The sequence below is a fragment of the Venturia canescens genome, chromosome 1 (genome assembly GCF_019457755.1).
Source record: "Venturia canescens isolate UGA chromosome 1, ASM1945775v1, whole genome shotgun sequence".
NCBI lineage: Eukaryota > Metazoa > Arthropoda > Insecta > Hymenoptera > Ichneumonidae > Venturia > Venturia canescens.
In genome coordinates this window covers 3,119,555-3,137,149 of record NC_057421.1, presented here as the reverse complement: position 1 = coordinate 3,137,149, position 17,595 = coordinate 3,119,555, and the positions used below count along the sequence as shown (strand labels likewise).

Here is a 17,595-nt window from a genome sequence, read left to right as displayed (position 1 = left end):
TCGAATGCTGGCGTGTGAGTCACGCATCTACGAGCGGATCGGAGGAGAAAAGCCGTCAGTCCAATTCCGATGGGACTTGGAGATAAGGAGTTACGTACTCTTTCAGGTTCACGAGGAGCAGGATAGTGTTCTGGTAGTTGGTGTTTCTATAGGTGACGTGTGCGGACGAGGGTTGAACTGGAGCAGGGGTCACGACCTGCGAGAGCCCCAAAAACGCTCGTATCGCCATGCGTATTATTTGAGAGTTTATTGATTCCCGTCAATTTGTCAGCGGAGGCTCGAAGCCCAATAATTCCCCGTTGGCGCGAGCATTAGCCACATATGCCCAAGAAAAATAGAGTCAGAGGGAGAAGAAAAAACAGAAATTGATGAGAGTGATAAAAAATATTGGCGCTACGACAAACGAACCGGATGAATGTAACTTATACTCACATTCATTTGTACAAATATAGACATAGCGATAGATTAACTTTGTTAGGCACCAGGACACACTGCGTGGCGACACGAAAATTGGATTTTCGTAACACGATATGCGAGGCTCAAACCCAAAGGTATTTTCCGATGATATCGGATAGAGATGAAAAATAGAAAGAGAGAGAGAGAGACAAGAAGACGGAAAGTTATGCGAGCTCTGCTCTGGATCGTCCGATAATCGATCCGTGTGGTCCTGAACAGTCTAGCCGGAGGGGGCGCCGCTGGAGGCGCCTATAGTTTGATTATCTCTTGGACGAGTCCCATCGAATTTACCGATGAAACTGAATTTCAAAACAAAAAAAGGCATGAAAAAATAGCAGTCGCGGAGAAGCGCAGGTAAAGGGTGAGATGGAACGTGTATCGACCGCCCACAATGAAAATTACGACGTGCGGTGGCGGTTTTCGACAGACACGAATCCTGCCAGTCGCGAAAGGGGTGAATAAATTATTCCTTCGTTAACGATCCTCTCTTATATATGTATAGATAAAATTTACTCGTACCTTCAGAGCTACACTCAAATATATACGTAGCTCCTATAGAATCGTGTGGCAATTGGAATGGTCCAAGTATCGATATACGCCATTCTACCAGCGTTCTATGTCCGCTGCATTAATATATCTTCATTTATGCGCATTGCATTGAAATCTGAGCTCGATTATGCCTCTCGATGTTAAAATTCCATCGGATGGGACGTGGAATGTTGTACCCTCTTGTACGTATTGCTCGTAACATTAAAACGATGTCATACCAAACAAGCCCATCTCCATTTGCGAAGCTCGCGATAATTAGCACGTCGTTAACGCGTTGGAAAAATTCGCGGTCGTCGCTACACCCATATCCACGTGAGCAATGAGGTCTCTTCGACTCTGCTTCACTCCGTTTCTCTCGTTCTATCAGGGATCATACGACGATAAAGTAGGAACGTTATGGAAAAAAGGAATGGCGAGTTGAATCGCACAGCTTGGGATAATGAGCAACGCGAACTATGCGCACGCGCGAATAATTTATACTCGGTGGTGCATTGAAAATCGTTAGATGAGAAAAAATCATTTGGTATTCCAAGTCAGAACGCTCAATCAAATATTTTGCTTGCTTTTGTACTCTCGCGTTTATGCAGTACATTCTCGACTCTTTCTATCGCATTTTTCGAGCGTTTATACGCCCGCCATCAATGAGAATATAAATTGTGCTAATGAGAATCTCTTGGACGCGATGCAACGAGGGATAAAGAGAAAAGAAAATTACAAATAGCTCGGTTGATGAAACTTTCTGCAATATGGGTGTAGTCATTTTATATCTTGAGCAATACATATAGGAAAAGATGTATAAAGATATTGCACACGTTAAAAGAGACAGAGAGCAGAAAGACTAAAGAAAATCCCGCGTTGCTCTCCAAAGGAGAAGAAGAGGAACGTTAATTTCGCCACTGTGTTGTCTATCCTGGAGGCATGTTCTCTCAACGTCTTCCTCCTCGACAACGACAAGAGTACACTCCTCTCTTTATGCCTGCTTCGTATTCGCGGATAGGCCCCTCTTAATTGCGTCAATTAATAGTCTTCTGCCTCTTCCTCGTTCCTTCTTCCTCACTTCCTTACTTCCACTCCCTTCCACGTCCCGTCCAACACAATGTTCCCATTCTCATCGTCTCCCTCTCATCTCCTCTTGCGATCACCATTTTCCTCTGCATTAAACACGAATCACAAAAAAGGATCATTTTTCCTCGCGTATTATCTCTCGTTAAATCCTAAATTCTCCCGCTGATCCAGTCAATTTTTGTCACATTCTGATGCAAATCTCACCGACGCAACATCATCCGGAAGTAAACACCAATTAATTTGATCCATCGACAATAAATCTGAGTAAAGATGTTGAAAGTCAAGCACGGCATCGGTCACCTCTGAAATATCTCCTCGCGAAGTTTCTTGTTCGAACGATTGCCTCGATTCCTCGCGTTGTCTCCGTAGGATCACATCCAAGAACGAAGTCGAAGCTGTACGTACAGGCGAATCTTGCACAGCAGAGCTGGTCACGTCTCAACGTTAAAGTCTTATTAATTAGCGACAGGGTTGAGCCGCGCGGTGGGTCGCGGCAGTTACACGCGGCGCAAGCAGCAGCCGACGAGAGCGTGTGCCTTCGATCTTCCTATTGCGATGCTCCTTTTGGTCCTCCTTTATGCACACCGCTAACTGCGCTCGAATATCAAGACGGAGCTACGCGTATGGCTACTTATTTATGTATATGTATTCGAATAGAGCTGTATATATAAATCCAATCAAATGCATGTGTATATCGGTGAAGAAAATGTTCAGGCCGATGCCAATCGAGATATTTAATTAAGCTATCCGTACCTACTTACCAGAGATAGAGGTGATCTCTGCACGGAATTCTCAACGTCTTAAACTCACGGAAATCTTATACGTATAAACTCTCTCCTTGCGTCCATCGCTCTTTCGCGATTCCAGTGTACACATGCGCGCACGTACCAACCGTGTGTGTTATTTCAGAGCGATAGTTTTTCTGGCTAGCAGCTGTATAAGTCGTTCTGTAAATGTTCGTATCGCGTCATGGATTTCCCACAATTATTTCCGTTCCGCTTCGTCAATATCGGTTCATTTACGTGCATTTTATCTGTTGAGATTTTATAGAGCAGCATTTATATAATTATGGAGAACGAGCCGATAGAGACGGTGCAAATATCGATATTGATCGTTTATTTAATTCGACGAAATGATTATTGGAGTCTGAGGGGGGGAAAAAAAGGAAGAGGAGACTCGTTTGAGTTTATAATCTGGTCCAAATTTGTGAGAACTCGGGTAATAAATTTTGGTATCTTATTACAGGTGAATCTTTATTTCGCTTTGACTTCCTGTAAGACACATTTCCTCGTTTGCCGCGTACGTCGCGTTTCCATCGCACGATTTTTTTCATTTCCATCGTACAATCTTTCGAATCATTATTCAGATGGAACTGGCTGTTCTGCTATTCTGGAATCGTTAAAAGTTTAAAGAGTCCATAGCTGGCTTGGTATTTACGAGGAATGGCTTTGTGCACGCGGTTGCGGCAATTCGATCGGTTTACTTGTGCCAGTCAGGAGGAATAATTCGATCGTTATATTTCGCATATAAATCTCGCTTAATATGCAACTTCTCGCATTCCGTACGGATTCCTATATATAGAAACGGGAAAATAAAACGTGAAATGAGGACTTTAATAAGACGGTAGAGCGATTTTGTGCACGTCCGGGTCTCGCTAAGTTCTTGAATCGATTAAAAGAACAAGGAAACACACTCGCGGGGATGAGCGGAGAGCCCAAAGATAATAGAAGAAAACTTAGCAGAACGGTGTTTATGCATGGCTATCTGTGCACTTATAAATATACCTCATTCTTTGTCAGTCCGTCTATAGAATAAGCTCTTTTAGCCGGGGGATTCGAGTCGATGTAACGAGGGCAAAAATAATTATGCGCATCCCATACGGAGCATGCATGTGAGAGCTAGCTCTTGCTGATGACTGAATATCTCGTTCTCACTTTCCCTGCTCTCTTTCTCGCTCTTTCCATCCACGTATCTTTCTCCCTCCCGCTCTTCATCGCGCGGACTATTTCCTTCTCCCGCGCTGCATCAAATCTCCCTCCGGCTCAATCTCGTCCTTATGCTATCCTGTCACCGTGCTATCTCGGTTTTCTCTCATTAATTTTACTTCAGCTCCGAGCGAAGGAGCGAGAGACGAGAAACTTTATATGATTTTTTCTCATCTTTTTGTTTTCGTTTCGTTTCGTCTCTTCGTTTTTTTTAATCTTCTCTCTCGTCGCGATGATGTCCACCGCGCGACACTGTCGTCCCATTATTATGCCGCTCCCAGACGCTCTCTCTACCCCGTGGCACGCTGCACATTTGCGGCTGCATTAGCCTTTAACTCTCTTTCGCGTCTTTATCTCTCGCCGTTAATCCTCCCGTAGAGCCACTATGAGAAAGAAAAAAAGGGCACGGGAATGAACGATACACCGGTGCCTCAATCGCGCAACCGAGCAAGCGAACTTCACGGTTCTCCGAACTAATTAAATTGATTATCGTCACGATATATGCACGTGACCTGACACACATACAGGTGGCTTTTCAAGACTTTTTATCATCTTTTTCTCATCAATATTTGCCATTATATCTTCAGGCATCCGGGCCGATGAGGGGCTGAAGAATCAAAGTATTTTTTCTTGCGCACACCCGCCGTAAATCGATCCCACGAATCACACTCGTTTATCCATCGGGATAAAAGGAGTAGGACGAAAGCTGGGCGTGCGCACGCGCGTATTTGAGATTTTGAAAAATAAAAGCGTGCTCGAAGTAAAAAATAATGTTGAGTTTTATAGCGGTGCGGCGCACGGACGAGAGAGACAGACTCCCACGGATTACGTCTAGATCGCCCCTCGTAAACACCTCCCACACACGTGCGAACAGTCTGCGAAAGACGAACGTGGGGCACGGAAAGGTGGGGTCCGCTCCGAACTGCCCTAACCAAGTTAGGCGACTCTTGATCTTTTTCGCTCTCCCGGAGCACACAGTCCGGATTGTAAATCTTAAGATTTTCTGACCGCGAGAATGATGTCTTGATGTGTCGCCGTACTTGACGTACGCGTTATAAGCGCCCTCGGTAAAACCAGCCTGTGATTAACCCGTCCTGCGAGTCGCATTCCTTTTCTTTTTCTTCCTCTTCTTTTTCGTCTTGGCGCTCCGCACGAACCGAAGCGCGTACGATGCGCGTATCAAAGCTTTATTTCCTCTTTACTGTCGAAGATACAATCGCATCACCGCCATATTCAGTAACGAACTTCGTAATAAACGATTAATTCATTTTCTCAAAAAATCAACGGGAGATACGCTTCTCCTATCGCTCCCTATCGGGCAACCGGGAGAGGAAAAAATCAAAGATGCGGAGGAAGAGACTTGGGCGAAAGAGGATGAGTGTCTGAGAATATAAATTACGATAGTACCAGTCCGAGGAGGGGGAAAAACGAGGAAAGAGGAAAGATAGCCGACTTTGATTTATTCGACATGGGTAACGAGTTCGATTATCTCGGACAGCCGGGGGACGTAAGTCGTCGAGCGTACGAGCGACGTAAGCCGCATATAAACCTGGCTCTTCCTTTCTCCTAGCCCTTGCCTCGAATTGCCAGAAAGACTGATAGAGAGACTCACCGGAGGACAAGTTCAAGAAAAAAACGTTACGTCCGTCATTTATTTTATTTCTACGATGACAAAACTAGTCGACTTTCATCATCTTTGCAGTTTCAGTATATACTAGTTACCGTTTGCTTTGTTCTCGAACTCCGTACATGTAACGTGCTACGTGCTTACATCCGACTCTAAACTGCTCCGGCTTCCGTAACTTTCTTCCCGTGATGCAACTGAGCTTGTACTTCCTTCAAGTTCTCCAAGACCTTCTCACTTTACAGGTACATGAAACTTGCATGTCGTTGCGCGAATAAGTTGATACTTCAGCAGGAAGTTTCGGTTGCTTGAATATTTGATACACAAGCGGACTTGGCAAGTGCTCCTTGTGTCAACTCGACGCTCTAATTTTCGTCGGCGAGTGTAAATTGAAACAGGCTCTTAAATGGAAATCATTGGGATTTGATGGAGAAAAAATTCGTGGCATGAAAAAAGTGGAAGCTTCAGCGCATTTCAATTTTAGATTTTATTTCGTTGTTTCAATCGAATTTACAGAGAATTCATTTGAACGAGATTCTCGGGTATAATTTTTCGAATATCCGACTTCTCGACGCGTGTTGAATACTGAATTCGTTGGCTGACGTAAATCCGAGTCACCGCTTTGAAGTTTATGTGGGTAAAAAGCCTCGAAACACTGAAAACACTCACGTGTCGGCACGCTAAGCACGCGAGTACCTCCGCATAACCCTTTTTCTGCTCACTCGTTCGATCCTCCTACGGAAGGTTTTTACCCGGATTATTCATGTGTGCGGGCATGAACAAATCGTCACGTATGGTCGCTTCTTTGCACTTGAATCACAGTGGGTTCTTCATCTTAAGCTTATGTCAATTTAAAAGGCACGCGCTGCGAAATTTCAACGTTGCATATTCCGTTACAATTTCGATATTTTCTCTCCTATTGCGACGAGCGACGTTGGCCAAATGAGCGTCAATCACTTATCAAAACGAAGCGTGATATTTTTACGAAAAATTCATCCCCACGATTCTCCCCACATAAAACTTTCATTGCCCGGAACAATGTCATGCGCAAGAAATTCCGAGTTTATAAAAATTAGTTCCAATGAAAGTTACGAGATTGATGTATTCAGCCGAATAATGTTCTTTTCGGAGGGTGTAAAATCGGGCCTTTTCACTCCTCAGTGGGGTGGTCCGGACGAGCGGAAATATAAAATAGTTAGTGCGACTAGGGCGGGTGCGAAGAAATAAAAGCGAGAAGAAAAAAGTGTAAGTCGCTTATATATCTCTTTCTCCAGGAACGCTCGAGTCTCAACTCCTTTATTTCATCCGGTCGTTTCCTCTTTCCCGTTGCGATTGCGCCCCTTAAAGATTCACTCGCAACATCCCATAAGCGTATTTTCCTTGCATATTCTCTTTCCCGTTGCTTTAGTGGCTCTCGCCTTATTGGCGTCCATCAGCAGCATTGAACTTTTCATGTATTCGCCTCGAGAATGTATATGCTCATTTCGTACTCGAAGATCGTTCCGGAATAATGCTACTTATCGGATATTGGCATGGCTGCGTCCTCCTCCGTCGTGCGTCTAACGTCGGCCAATAACTGAGCATCGATGCCAACGACTGGCGCCGTACATCATCGTCGTTTACGTTGCGTCGGGAGCACGTTTTACGCGTAGCAATATGCCACTGTGGCGAGACGGCGAAAGTGCACAGAACTTCCGCCAGTACCACGAGCCCTCCCACATACTTTGCCGGCTATATACTTGGCATCGGTCTCGTAAAGAAACACTATAATACAGCCCTCCTTCTTACCCAAGGGATTCAACGACTCTCCGCAAATGTTTCCAAACGCATAAATATAAAAAGTATACCTTCGGTACACCGAATGCGTATAAAAATATGTGTGTTTTATTCGCATGACAAATTTTTATAGATCAACGTACATCTTGCTCGTCTTTTATTCATCCTCATCCTGCGTTATTCCATCGCGTATATTTCTATCCCCGAGCCTCGTCGCTGTAAATACCGTGTCTTCCCGTTGCCGTGAGTATATGTACGCATGCATGCATTAAGCTCGATTATATGCAGCGACAGAAGATATAGAGACCGGGGGAGTGATTTCATTGTAGGAAATCTTGTAAAATTGAAGATACAATATCGGAGATAAGGGGCAACGTGAAATTGAACGGGGGAGGGGCGGGAGGGGGGGGGGGGGAGCGCGAACGCTCAGGATTCCACTGGAATTCCGCAGGACTTCGTATATAGTTCGTGGTTTGTAGGAAGAACGAAAGCGTACGAGGGCGAATGTATACCGTAATACCTCGGCTATTCTATATTATAACGGCGTAGGAAACGTCTCCGTGGATTTAACCTGGAGAATTTACCGAGTGCGTAATCGCCAGCATTCTCGAGCACGGAGAAAGCTTTCGAAGCTCCGAGCTTTATGTGTCCGCCTTCTCCTCCTTCTCCCATCTCTGTTTTCCCTTGAAACTCCTCCGATATCGAACGATTGTATAGATTCCTCGCATATTTCAATAACCCTGTAGGACACGAGCACCGTCAGGATAGTTGGAATAGCTCGAGCCTTGCGGTACCGCGCGAAACGTTCCTCCCGCTTCCATATCACGAGGCGAGTAAGCCCCTGTAGCTCCTCGTATACACGCGTACTTTAGTTTTCGCGGAGGAAGCCGATGCCGCGAAGGGAAGAAAGACTCTTGGCTCGTCCCTTGACAACGCGTCCTCGAACGATGGCGACGATACTGCGTCGGGGAGCTTTCAATACTTGTTGCGATCACATTCCCGCAATTGAGTTACTGTCGTCGACATCAGGCAGCCAATTTATCGACATTTCCGTCAGGAAAAATGGACTGGATAATATGAGAGAGTGTTGAAGCTGCTTCGTATCTTTGAAACGTTGAAGTTAGATGACCGATTCGCGGAAAGGATAAAGCGCGGTCGAGAGCAACTATAAATTTTATTGTAAGGATGCTATTACCGCACAAAGATGAAGCGTTAAATATTACAACTCTTGCCCAACGAGTGAGCATACAGGGGAGAGGAAAGATAGAAAATTATCTCGGGATATAGCGGAGCAGAGAAGAATCAAGCCAGATGGCTGGTCGCATCACTTTGCTCGGCTAATCATTTTCTCATCAACGCTCGCTCGCACGCTCCCCTCTAGGTATATCCCTTTATATGTACAAAAGCATCAGCAACAGCCGCTTTTCGTAGCAGCTCGTTGCGTTTCGCACGCAGGTTTACGCCTCCACCGTTTTCAACGCTCTTCCCGCACTCTTTCTCTTTCTCTATCCACCATTTGCCTCATTCTTCCATTTTAATGCCTCTTTCACTTTTGCAGTACCCAATGCCCGGCATTCTCTCTGGTGCTCTCATCTCACACTCTCTCTCTCTCTCTCTTTTTCTATGTATAGGCACAAATACTCAGACACGCACACTGCGTTCACTAATGTCTTTATCACGAGACTGCGAAAACGCGCGTCCCGCAACGTTGAACGGTGAGCTACAATTTGTACGCTCTAATGATCCCCGAGGCTTGGGTTTTCACACATATCCAGCCTGAACCGTAGTACTCCTCCCTGAACCATTATTATACGCCTACCAACGATCCTGAATTTGCGCGATAATTTTTGTTTTTGTTTTGCCATGTAGCTATAGACGAGTCTTAAAAACCTCGAATCCCTTTTCTTTATTATATTTACATTTTTTCATCCAAGCAAAGTAAAAACGGCTTTGGAACGTTCGACTCACCCTTGCGGCGAGTCCCTCGGAGCAGTACGCCGCCGCCGTATACCGATTTATGGGATTTCTTTTAGCACGAAATCTCTTCCTTTGCTTTATAGTTTCGCATATATTTTTAACTTCCCCATTTTTCGCCTCCATTTTATAAGGCAGGTGTGGGTGCGCGTGCAGTTTTAATAAGTGAGCGCATTTATTTGTGTAGTTTTTAGTTCGCGAAGCCATTTCCTGGCTTCTCGTCGTCCCATCACCTCATTTGTTGGATTTTGTGTTTCTCGCGAGCGCACTGCTGCTCGAATACAGAGCAAAGTGATTACGCGAGAGCTTTTTATAATGTACGTTTTTTGCGGACTTTTAACTCTTTTCCTAGTTTTTATTTCGAAGCTTTTAACGATTGTTTCCGTTATTATGTTGGAGCCAACACCATGAGAATAAACTGCTATTGCTAACGGGGTTTTTCGGACCGAGTTTATTTCAATGCGCGCGCGTTCTCTACTCACTTCTCAAGCGATTCTATTTGATAATGAACTGTGGATTTGTCCGGGCTCGACAAAAAACAGTACAATCTTTACAAACGGTTGTATAACGATCGATCGAGCGAGATCGAACGACAAATTGCCAAGCTACAAAGTGAGCCGGCAAAGTTGTAACGATGAAAAAGTAAAAAAATAAAAATAAAAAAAAAAAACCAACATTCGGCGAAACATATCCATTAGATAACAGCGCTGGAGAAGTACGCGAATGCGTCTGTTTTTCAAAGCATTTTTCGTGGCTATAGGAAAAATGAAGGCAAGAGGGAAATAGCCAGTGGCAGTAAAAGAGTAAAAATAATGGAATAATCGAAAATTCATGTATGCATATAGGTATTAATCCGCTGTTACGCCGTTAGGGTCTGGCTGCATCAGACTGGATTTAGCCTTGCTGGTCTGATGGGCATTTTGTCTCTCGCGATCTGACGCCTCTCGCTGTAGCCTTTTTTCCATTCGCTCTTTCCCTTTTCGAAGCCTCTCTTTTTACATAAAATAGAATAAAGTGATGTCGCTTTCCTCGGTGAACATTCAAATATACATATTTGTTCAACATATTTTGTACGAGTTGTGTGAAACATATATGCGTGTGCTCGTCGCTCGCGCGTATTTCCAAAGAAAAGTGGCTATGAACGAACGCGTACCTGCGTACATGCATAAAAAAAGCTGCATACGTTCATGGCTAGGCCTTATAAAAACGGTAAAAGGAGAGCATGGATATGAGAAAGTTTTCATACAGATATTCGTGCGTGCGAGTTTCGCAGTCGCACATAACGTCCCCCGGGTAAGGGAATATACGCGAACGCGCCTGTTCAATGTTTTATGCATATATTCCCTGAATAAAATATGATTACAAAGTCCTTTTGATTCAACGGATGTGCAGCGAGCGGCCCAACGCTCCGGGTTTTCTATGAAGCAACCAGAGCAGAGAAATGCAGTTGGCTGTAAAGGGGTGGCTTGAGAATAACGTGTATATCTATCAGGCGTTCCAACGACGAGTGAAACTCACTCGAGCTTAACGAGTGAATGAAAAAAGCACCGGGGAAAAACGAGAGTGCGAATAAAAAATCGAGAATTAAAAAACAAAGGTGGCGAGGTGTTCGCTTCGTAGTTATGCAATACCAATCCCTTTGGCCAGATCGTACGGCGTGCCTTATCCTCCTAAATATGCAAGCTCACGCAATCCGACTAACCACCGCACATCGTAAGAATAAAGCTCAACGCATCGCCCTCTTCTTTCACTGCACGCCGTAAATAAACCACACGCGACTCGTTTCGCTCGTTGTAAAAAAGGCAAAAGAGACAGACAATTTTAGGAAAAATGTCTGCTGTCAATTCCATCAAGCTCTGCTGAGCTTGCAATCACTTTCGTTCCCATGTAAACGCGCCTCGCTCTGCTCCAGCTCTCAAGCTCAACCTGTCGTTTTCGGTGTCACTTTGGTCCTCTTTGAAAATCGGCCAACGACATACCCAGTTCGGGTTTTAACTGGGAGCGCAGCTCCCAATGTACTAAAAGCTATTGGCCTCACATCCCTTTATTCTCGGTCCTCTCGGATCTCGTAACGCCATCTGACTCTGCCCTCTTTATTTAAACGTTGAAAATCGTTCATCGATTCATTATTCGACGTTCGATGTGTGCCTCAGTGGAAACCGGAAATCAACGAACCACCGTTGCTTGTTTAATCTCCGTACATCAACTCAAGCATGAAAAGCCTTTCATAATTGGAATGATCGGAACGCAAATGTCAGTGTATCAGTATGCACACGCTCATTATACTGACATTGCGGTTGAATGTTCGGTTCAAAGGTTCAGTGTTTCCTCATTCGATATGTCTGCCAAGTTTTGATTGAGCTGAAACGCAAACCGAAGGTGGAGGTAATCGGAAAAAGAGGATTTACGTGTACAGCCTCGTAATACCGACTATATTTATAGAGTTGTTCTACACAAGAGCCAATAGGAAGGTTGGTGCACATCGCATGAACTGCGAACATTAGGGCACCCCGTGCGTGAAACGCCGTAAGGGATCGATCGATGTTCCCAGCACGACGAAGCCTGTTTCTATCTCGCTCTGAAATCCTCTCGCATATCGAGCTGCCCCAAGTCTTGAAATCTTCCATGAACCGAGTGCCAGCAACAGCGGCGAACTTTAGCCCGTAGCATCCACCATCAACACGGAATATTAAAACCATTTTTCCGTGCCGATTGCAAACGTCACGAATTCATTGATTCCCACTGAAATCCGGGCTTCGCCCAGAGACGGAAACTCCACGAACGACACGCGACAGTCATGTTGTTTACGTCCAAACATTAATGACAAAAGCCGCCAAAAAGATTCGAACATATTGTAACAATATTTGAATGGTTGCATGTCAATAACGACCCACCGAATCATCCGGCTGTCACGTACTAGCAGCATGCTTAAGCCATCGAGTCGTTTCTGCAGATCGTGATTGCTTTTCTGGCCACTTTGGTTGCACGGTTTTTTCTATTGCAACAGCAACATCGACATATCGAAGAATAATAGTTCCTATCGGAGAAATTCCTTTGCGTACGAACAGCCAAGTTTGCTCTTTCCACATGCACGTAGTACGAGTGTATTGCGGACTGTTATGCCAGCGAGTGGAGAGCATTAAAGGGTCTCTGTCTCTGTGTCATTGACCTCTGAATGAACGGACAGTATATGCATCTATGCGACGTGCGTAACAAATTGCTGCGGCAAAGAAAATCTGACTGGGTCTGAGAATTCCTGATGTTATGATGAACGTGTCCGCCGTTCTCGATAGCGACGGTTCTCCCGAGATCAAAGTTCGATCCGATAATTTCTCTAATCCGCGAATCGATCAACGAATTTTTCATGTAAACAAATTGTTTTCTGATTGCAGCCCAACTGAGAGCGCCCCGGATAACGGAGCATCCGTCGGACATAATAGCGGCGAAGAACGAGCCCGTGACGTTGAATTGCAAAGCGGAGGGTAAGCCGGAGCCAACGATAGAATGGTACAAGGACGACGAGCCGGTCCAAACGTCACCGGGTGACGCTAAATCCCACCGAGTCCTATTGCCAACTGGTTCGCTTTTCTTCCTGAGAGTAATGCACGGCAAGAAGGAACACGACGGGGGAGTCTACTGGTGCGTAGCGAAGAACGCAGCGGGCAGCGTCAGCAGCAGGAACGCCACCCTCACCGTAGCAGGTAAGAGATAAGCTGCTCATCATAATAAATCATCGATTCAACGTGTACATCTGTATTTAAGGAGTTGTTGTATGCCGAGCGCAACAACAGCCGAAGGAAAACAAATTGCTTTATATGTTGTCGGAAGTATCGCGGTCGTTCGTGCAGCCTAGAAGCAACGATGGCCTGCTCGTGGACTATCTCATCGCTAAAAGTTCGAGGCAATTCGAGACCGGAGTTTAAGCATATTAACGTATCTCTACGTGGATATATTCGAGCGTACATACAAGTGTACACGTACTCGTGTGGAGCGGTCATTCGAAGTCGAGGAGAAGAGAGATACGGATGCGAATCGATTATGCATGCCCGCAAGTCGTGAACCCGATAAATCATTGAAATTCGAAATGCCGTAGCGTCCGTAAACCCGCACGCATCCTTCTCGCTCTTCTCTCGCTGCTTCGATTTACCAGAGGGCGCGCACATCGTTGCATTGCCAGCATATCGAATTTATTCGAATCTGTATATATTCGTATACGTGTATATCAATCGATACAATGTGCGAGAAGCTTCGGTGTATCGCGTGCATCGAATACACATGTGTACGGAGAGTTGATGCGCTCGCAATAGCGACGCGCCGTTTTCATCTACTCGATCGACGTCTATAGTCGGATCGAGACCTACGATTACGATCCTCTCTCAGCTTGGTGTGAGCCTGCGATATGAGATATGTGATGCGATATCAGCACAGTCGCGAGCTGTGCTCCGGAGGTCCAACATCAAGTGGGAGTGGGGAGGGCGAGGGACCGAGAGAGAGGGCATAAGAGAGGTCGAGACCCAGCAGCGATCGTGCAACCTCCCGGTTCGTCCAACCATCTCCTTACCCGGCACCGCACTCGCTGCAATCGAGCCAGTTAACCGCAAGAATTGATCAAGTTTATTGCACCAGGGTTACGGATCGTATATATTTGCCGATTAAGAAATCATCGATCCTCGCGCCCGTTACGATCGCACGTACTACCTTAAACTACCGTCATATGTAGAGCGTTCCCGAAGATTTATGACACTCGGTAGCAACAAGTTTACGCTTCGTCTCAATGAACACGAGGAAGATACAATCGACCCGCAGGCCCCCGAGGTTGCTCCGCGTCGAATTTTCATTTGTTTCTTCCAGTTTCGACCGATCCGAAAACACGGATCGATCCTTCAGTGATACTCAAGTCCGCAATAACAGAACATTGAAGTACGGAATTTGATGGATTTAAAAAAAATTCTCACATTCACGATTATTCAATTGAACTCTGCTTCGAGCCTCGGTAATAAAATGAGAAACACTATCGTAGAACCGGATAAAATTTGTGTACACACTCGAATGATAAAGTAGCGAGCAGCGGATCGCTGGCGAACGATACCGAATCTTATTAGCATGTAACGTTGAGGTTGTAAAGCATTCCGTCAAGCTAGACAAGTCATAGAGATATGAAATTCGGTATGTAATATCGCGAGAGCGGATTGGGCTCGTATGAATCTCAGGATATGGTTTGTTCGATAGATATGGAATCCATGTATGTAATTAACTATGGAAAAGTGTACATAATCGTTCTGGTAGACAGGACGAAACGGCGTATGGAACGATAATAAATAATCGAAATCGCGTAGAGCCGTTTCGCGTTATATTCCCGTGTGTGCGCCACGGAAGCGTTCGGGCTATCGCCCGAATTGCATAATTCCCACGTAAAAGCTCGCGAGTGCAATTAGCATTAATTACGATACCGCTCGGCCTGTCGTTGTGGACAGGAGTGAGAAAGAGAAGGGGAGTGGGGAGCCTTGTGCTTGTTTACAATTTTGCGCGATATCTGCGGCGTGCTGGCATATAATTTCGCGAAACACGTTACGGGCGCGCGGGCGCGCGCGCGCGCAGGGGACCGCGAGTGCAGGGGACCGCGAGCGAGCGCGGGGCTCGCTATCTTATCCCCGCGGTTTTCTCGCACCGAGCCGACCTCCGTGTGTGTTATACGTATCCGTACAATGCCTTAGCTCCGTAGTTCCGACACGTATACGCAGCGACAACGAGCCCTGTTGCGTGGCTCTAGGGCGCACACCGACATGCACCCCATCATGTTATTCGTGAGCCCTTGCAACGCTTACTCTCGTGTTCCTTATTTTTCTCCTCTCTTTTTTATTTTTTTCATCCATTGCTCCGTTGATGCAACTCTCTCGCAGAGCCAGATAAAAATTCTCGTTATACCAGAGCCATTCGTGTTTACCTGGAGAATAAAAATAAACGGAGCTAACGTTGTACACACTGGGAAGACTGAGCTCGATCGCAACAGTTTCTGGTTTATGCTAATCTCTCGTACAACAGCGAACAATGAACCGAACGGAAATTATTTGAAGACGAACTACGATTGTTCGGCTAGAATATGTTTCAAGGCTCGAGTCAGCTGCGCGCTCGGTCGTTCAGAATTTTCGACGCTCAGCTTCTGGAATAATTACGATAATTTTAAAATAAATTACGAGACTCGAACTTCTCTGTCTGTATTTCCAGCAGCTCTATCGCCCTTTCTGTACAGCCATTCAATTCGAGACTCGCAAGAAACGCATACGAATGAGCCCCACTTTCATTGCACAATTGTACGGAAAAGAAAAAAATACTTCATTCACGAAGATACGCGAAAAATGCACGGATAATAAAAAAATACCAGCGCAGCACTTGGAATTATTGCGATAAATACGAACTGCTCGTGCATTTAGCCACATATCTCGCACGGCTGGGTCAAAGAAAGAGAGACAGCTCCGAGGCTAATATCCAGAGGAAGTGGTAGAGAGATAAAGCGTTTGGGATGATCTCGCACGCAAAAACGACGCTAAAATACATAGAAACGAGTCCATACATTCAAATATTCTCCGCTCTTCCGGCTATGTTTCTCTCCTTTTCTCACCCTCATAATCGCACCACTCCCTGCGGCTCGACCAGTTCTATATATCGCCGACCCAGATTCCATACTCAAAGAACGTTTTTAGTCCGATCTAAATGGTTCTTGCAACGATTAAAACTCTGTCTCTAGAGTGCTGGGCTCTCTATATACGTACTTCGTTTTGCCATTCTTCAAGCGTACCGGGTACCCGGGGATTATCATTGCCCGACATAGCCAGTCTCGATCCATCCTTCCCATATGCATCCACGAAATGGCATATGAGCTTTTCAGCAGGCGCATTTATCTCTCTCATTCGCTTTTTGGTACGAAGAAAGGTGTCAAAGTATGTACGCGTTCTTTTGCTTCAATGAAACCCCATTTTTTCGTTCCTACGAACTTTTTAGCTTCCCGAGAAAAAGTATGAACAAACGAGTTGTCATTTAGACGACTTTGTTCTATCGAGGACGCAATGAAAGAAAAAATCTCTATATTTGTTGGACAATTTGCCGCAAAGAAATTCGTTCTCGCTCGAAACTAATGAGGGAGTGATGTGCAAGTATATCGAACTTATAACATTATTCAAAGTACAATGAAGGAAAAATGAGAGCAGAATATTGCAATCAAATAAGACCCCAAAGTGGTTGAAAATTCCATTGAAAATTTGAGCTCGTTGACATGACCGCTCTCCGTGGGAAGAGGTCGGCGCAGCCAAGACAAATTCATGCAAATATAGACGAGAATTCGCAGCGCGGGCGGTCGCTCTGGAAAATAAAATAAAAGAGAGTAACGTATGTTTCACGATAGCGGCTCGTATGTAGAACAATTATTTTCCGAGCAAATGCATCTATGGGTTTCGTCTGTGGTTGTACCGCGGAGGGGTGTGGAAAGAGAGCGGTGAATCGACAGTTGAACGAAAGGGTAGTATATGCGGGATGCTCGTGTATCAGTGGCGCGCGAGCGATTCCTAGAGGGACGCACCCGTTCGGCAATACGTTCTCGGCAATGGCTGCGGTAAATATGCCAATAGCACGAACGGAGGCAGACGCGCACGCGGTATCGGTACCAACGCCTCGCCCAGGAAAACGAGAGATAGGATAGCGGATCCCTGTGTACTCAACATCGCGAGAGAGAGAGAGAGAGAGAGAGAGTACCAGGCGAAATAATTCTGATTTATGTGAAGTGGTGAGAACTCAGCTGGTCTCTAGTCGCGGATACGTACATTCTGTACAAGAACCACAGGCTTGTATACAGCCGAGTGTATAAATGTACGTGTGCAAACGACGAATCGAGGATTCCGGCTCTCCTCGAATATATAAAACGCGCTCGATATTCTTAGGATGACCATAGCGATATGGTGCTCGACATCAATCCTCTAACGCGCATGGAACTCGACATATTTCATTTGCATATTCTCATCTTTTACTTTCTTCGTATACAAATTGCTGCTGCCGCTGGCTGCATGATCCAGATGGCTATCCATTTCTGTAATGGTTCTTGCTCCGTTGATTTCTGGGCTACCCTTCCGCGAAATCCGGATTCGGTGAGTAAGTAAGTGCGTGCTCGGCGTTTTA

At 45.4% G+C, this 17,595-nt stretch overlaps 1 protein-coding gene across 1 annotated transcript in view; it reads left to right on the top strand.

Moving 5' to 3' along the window:
• The window catches only part of robo1 (roundabout 1), a 285,369-nt gene that overhangs the window by 133,584 nt on the left and 134,190 nt on the right, over positions 1-17,595 (top strand). Inside the window, exon 2 of the mRNA XM_043416409.1 lies at positions 12,822-13,130. Coding sequence (XP_043272344.1) covers positions 12,822-13,130 — 309 coding nt within the window. The remainder of the gene's footprint in view (positions 1-12,821; positions 13,131-17,595) is intronic.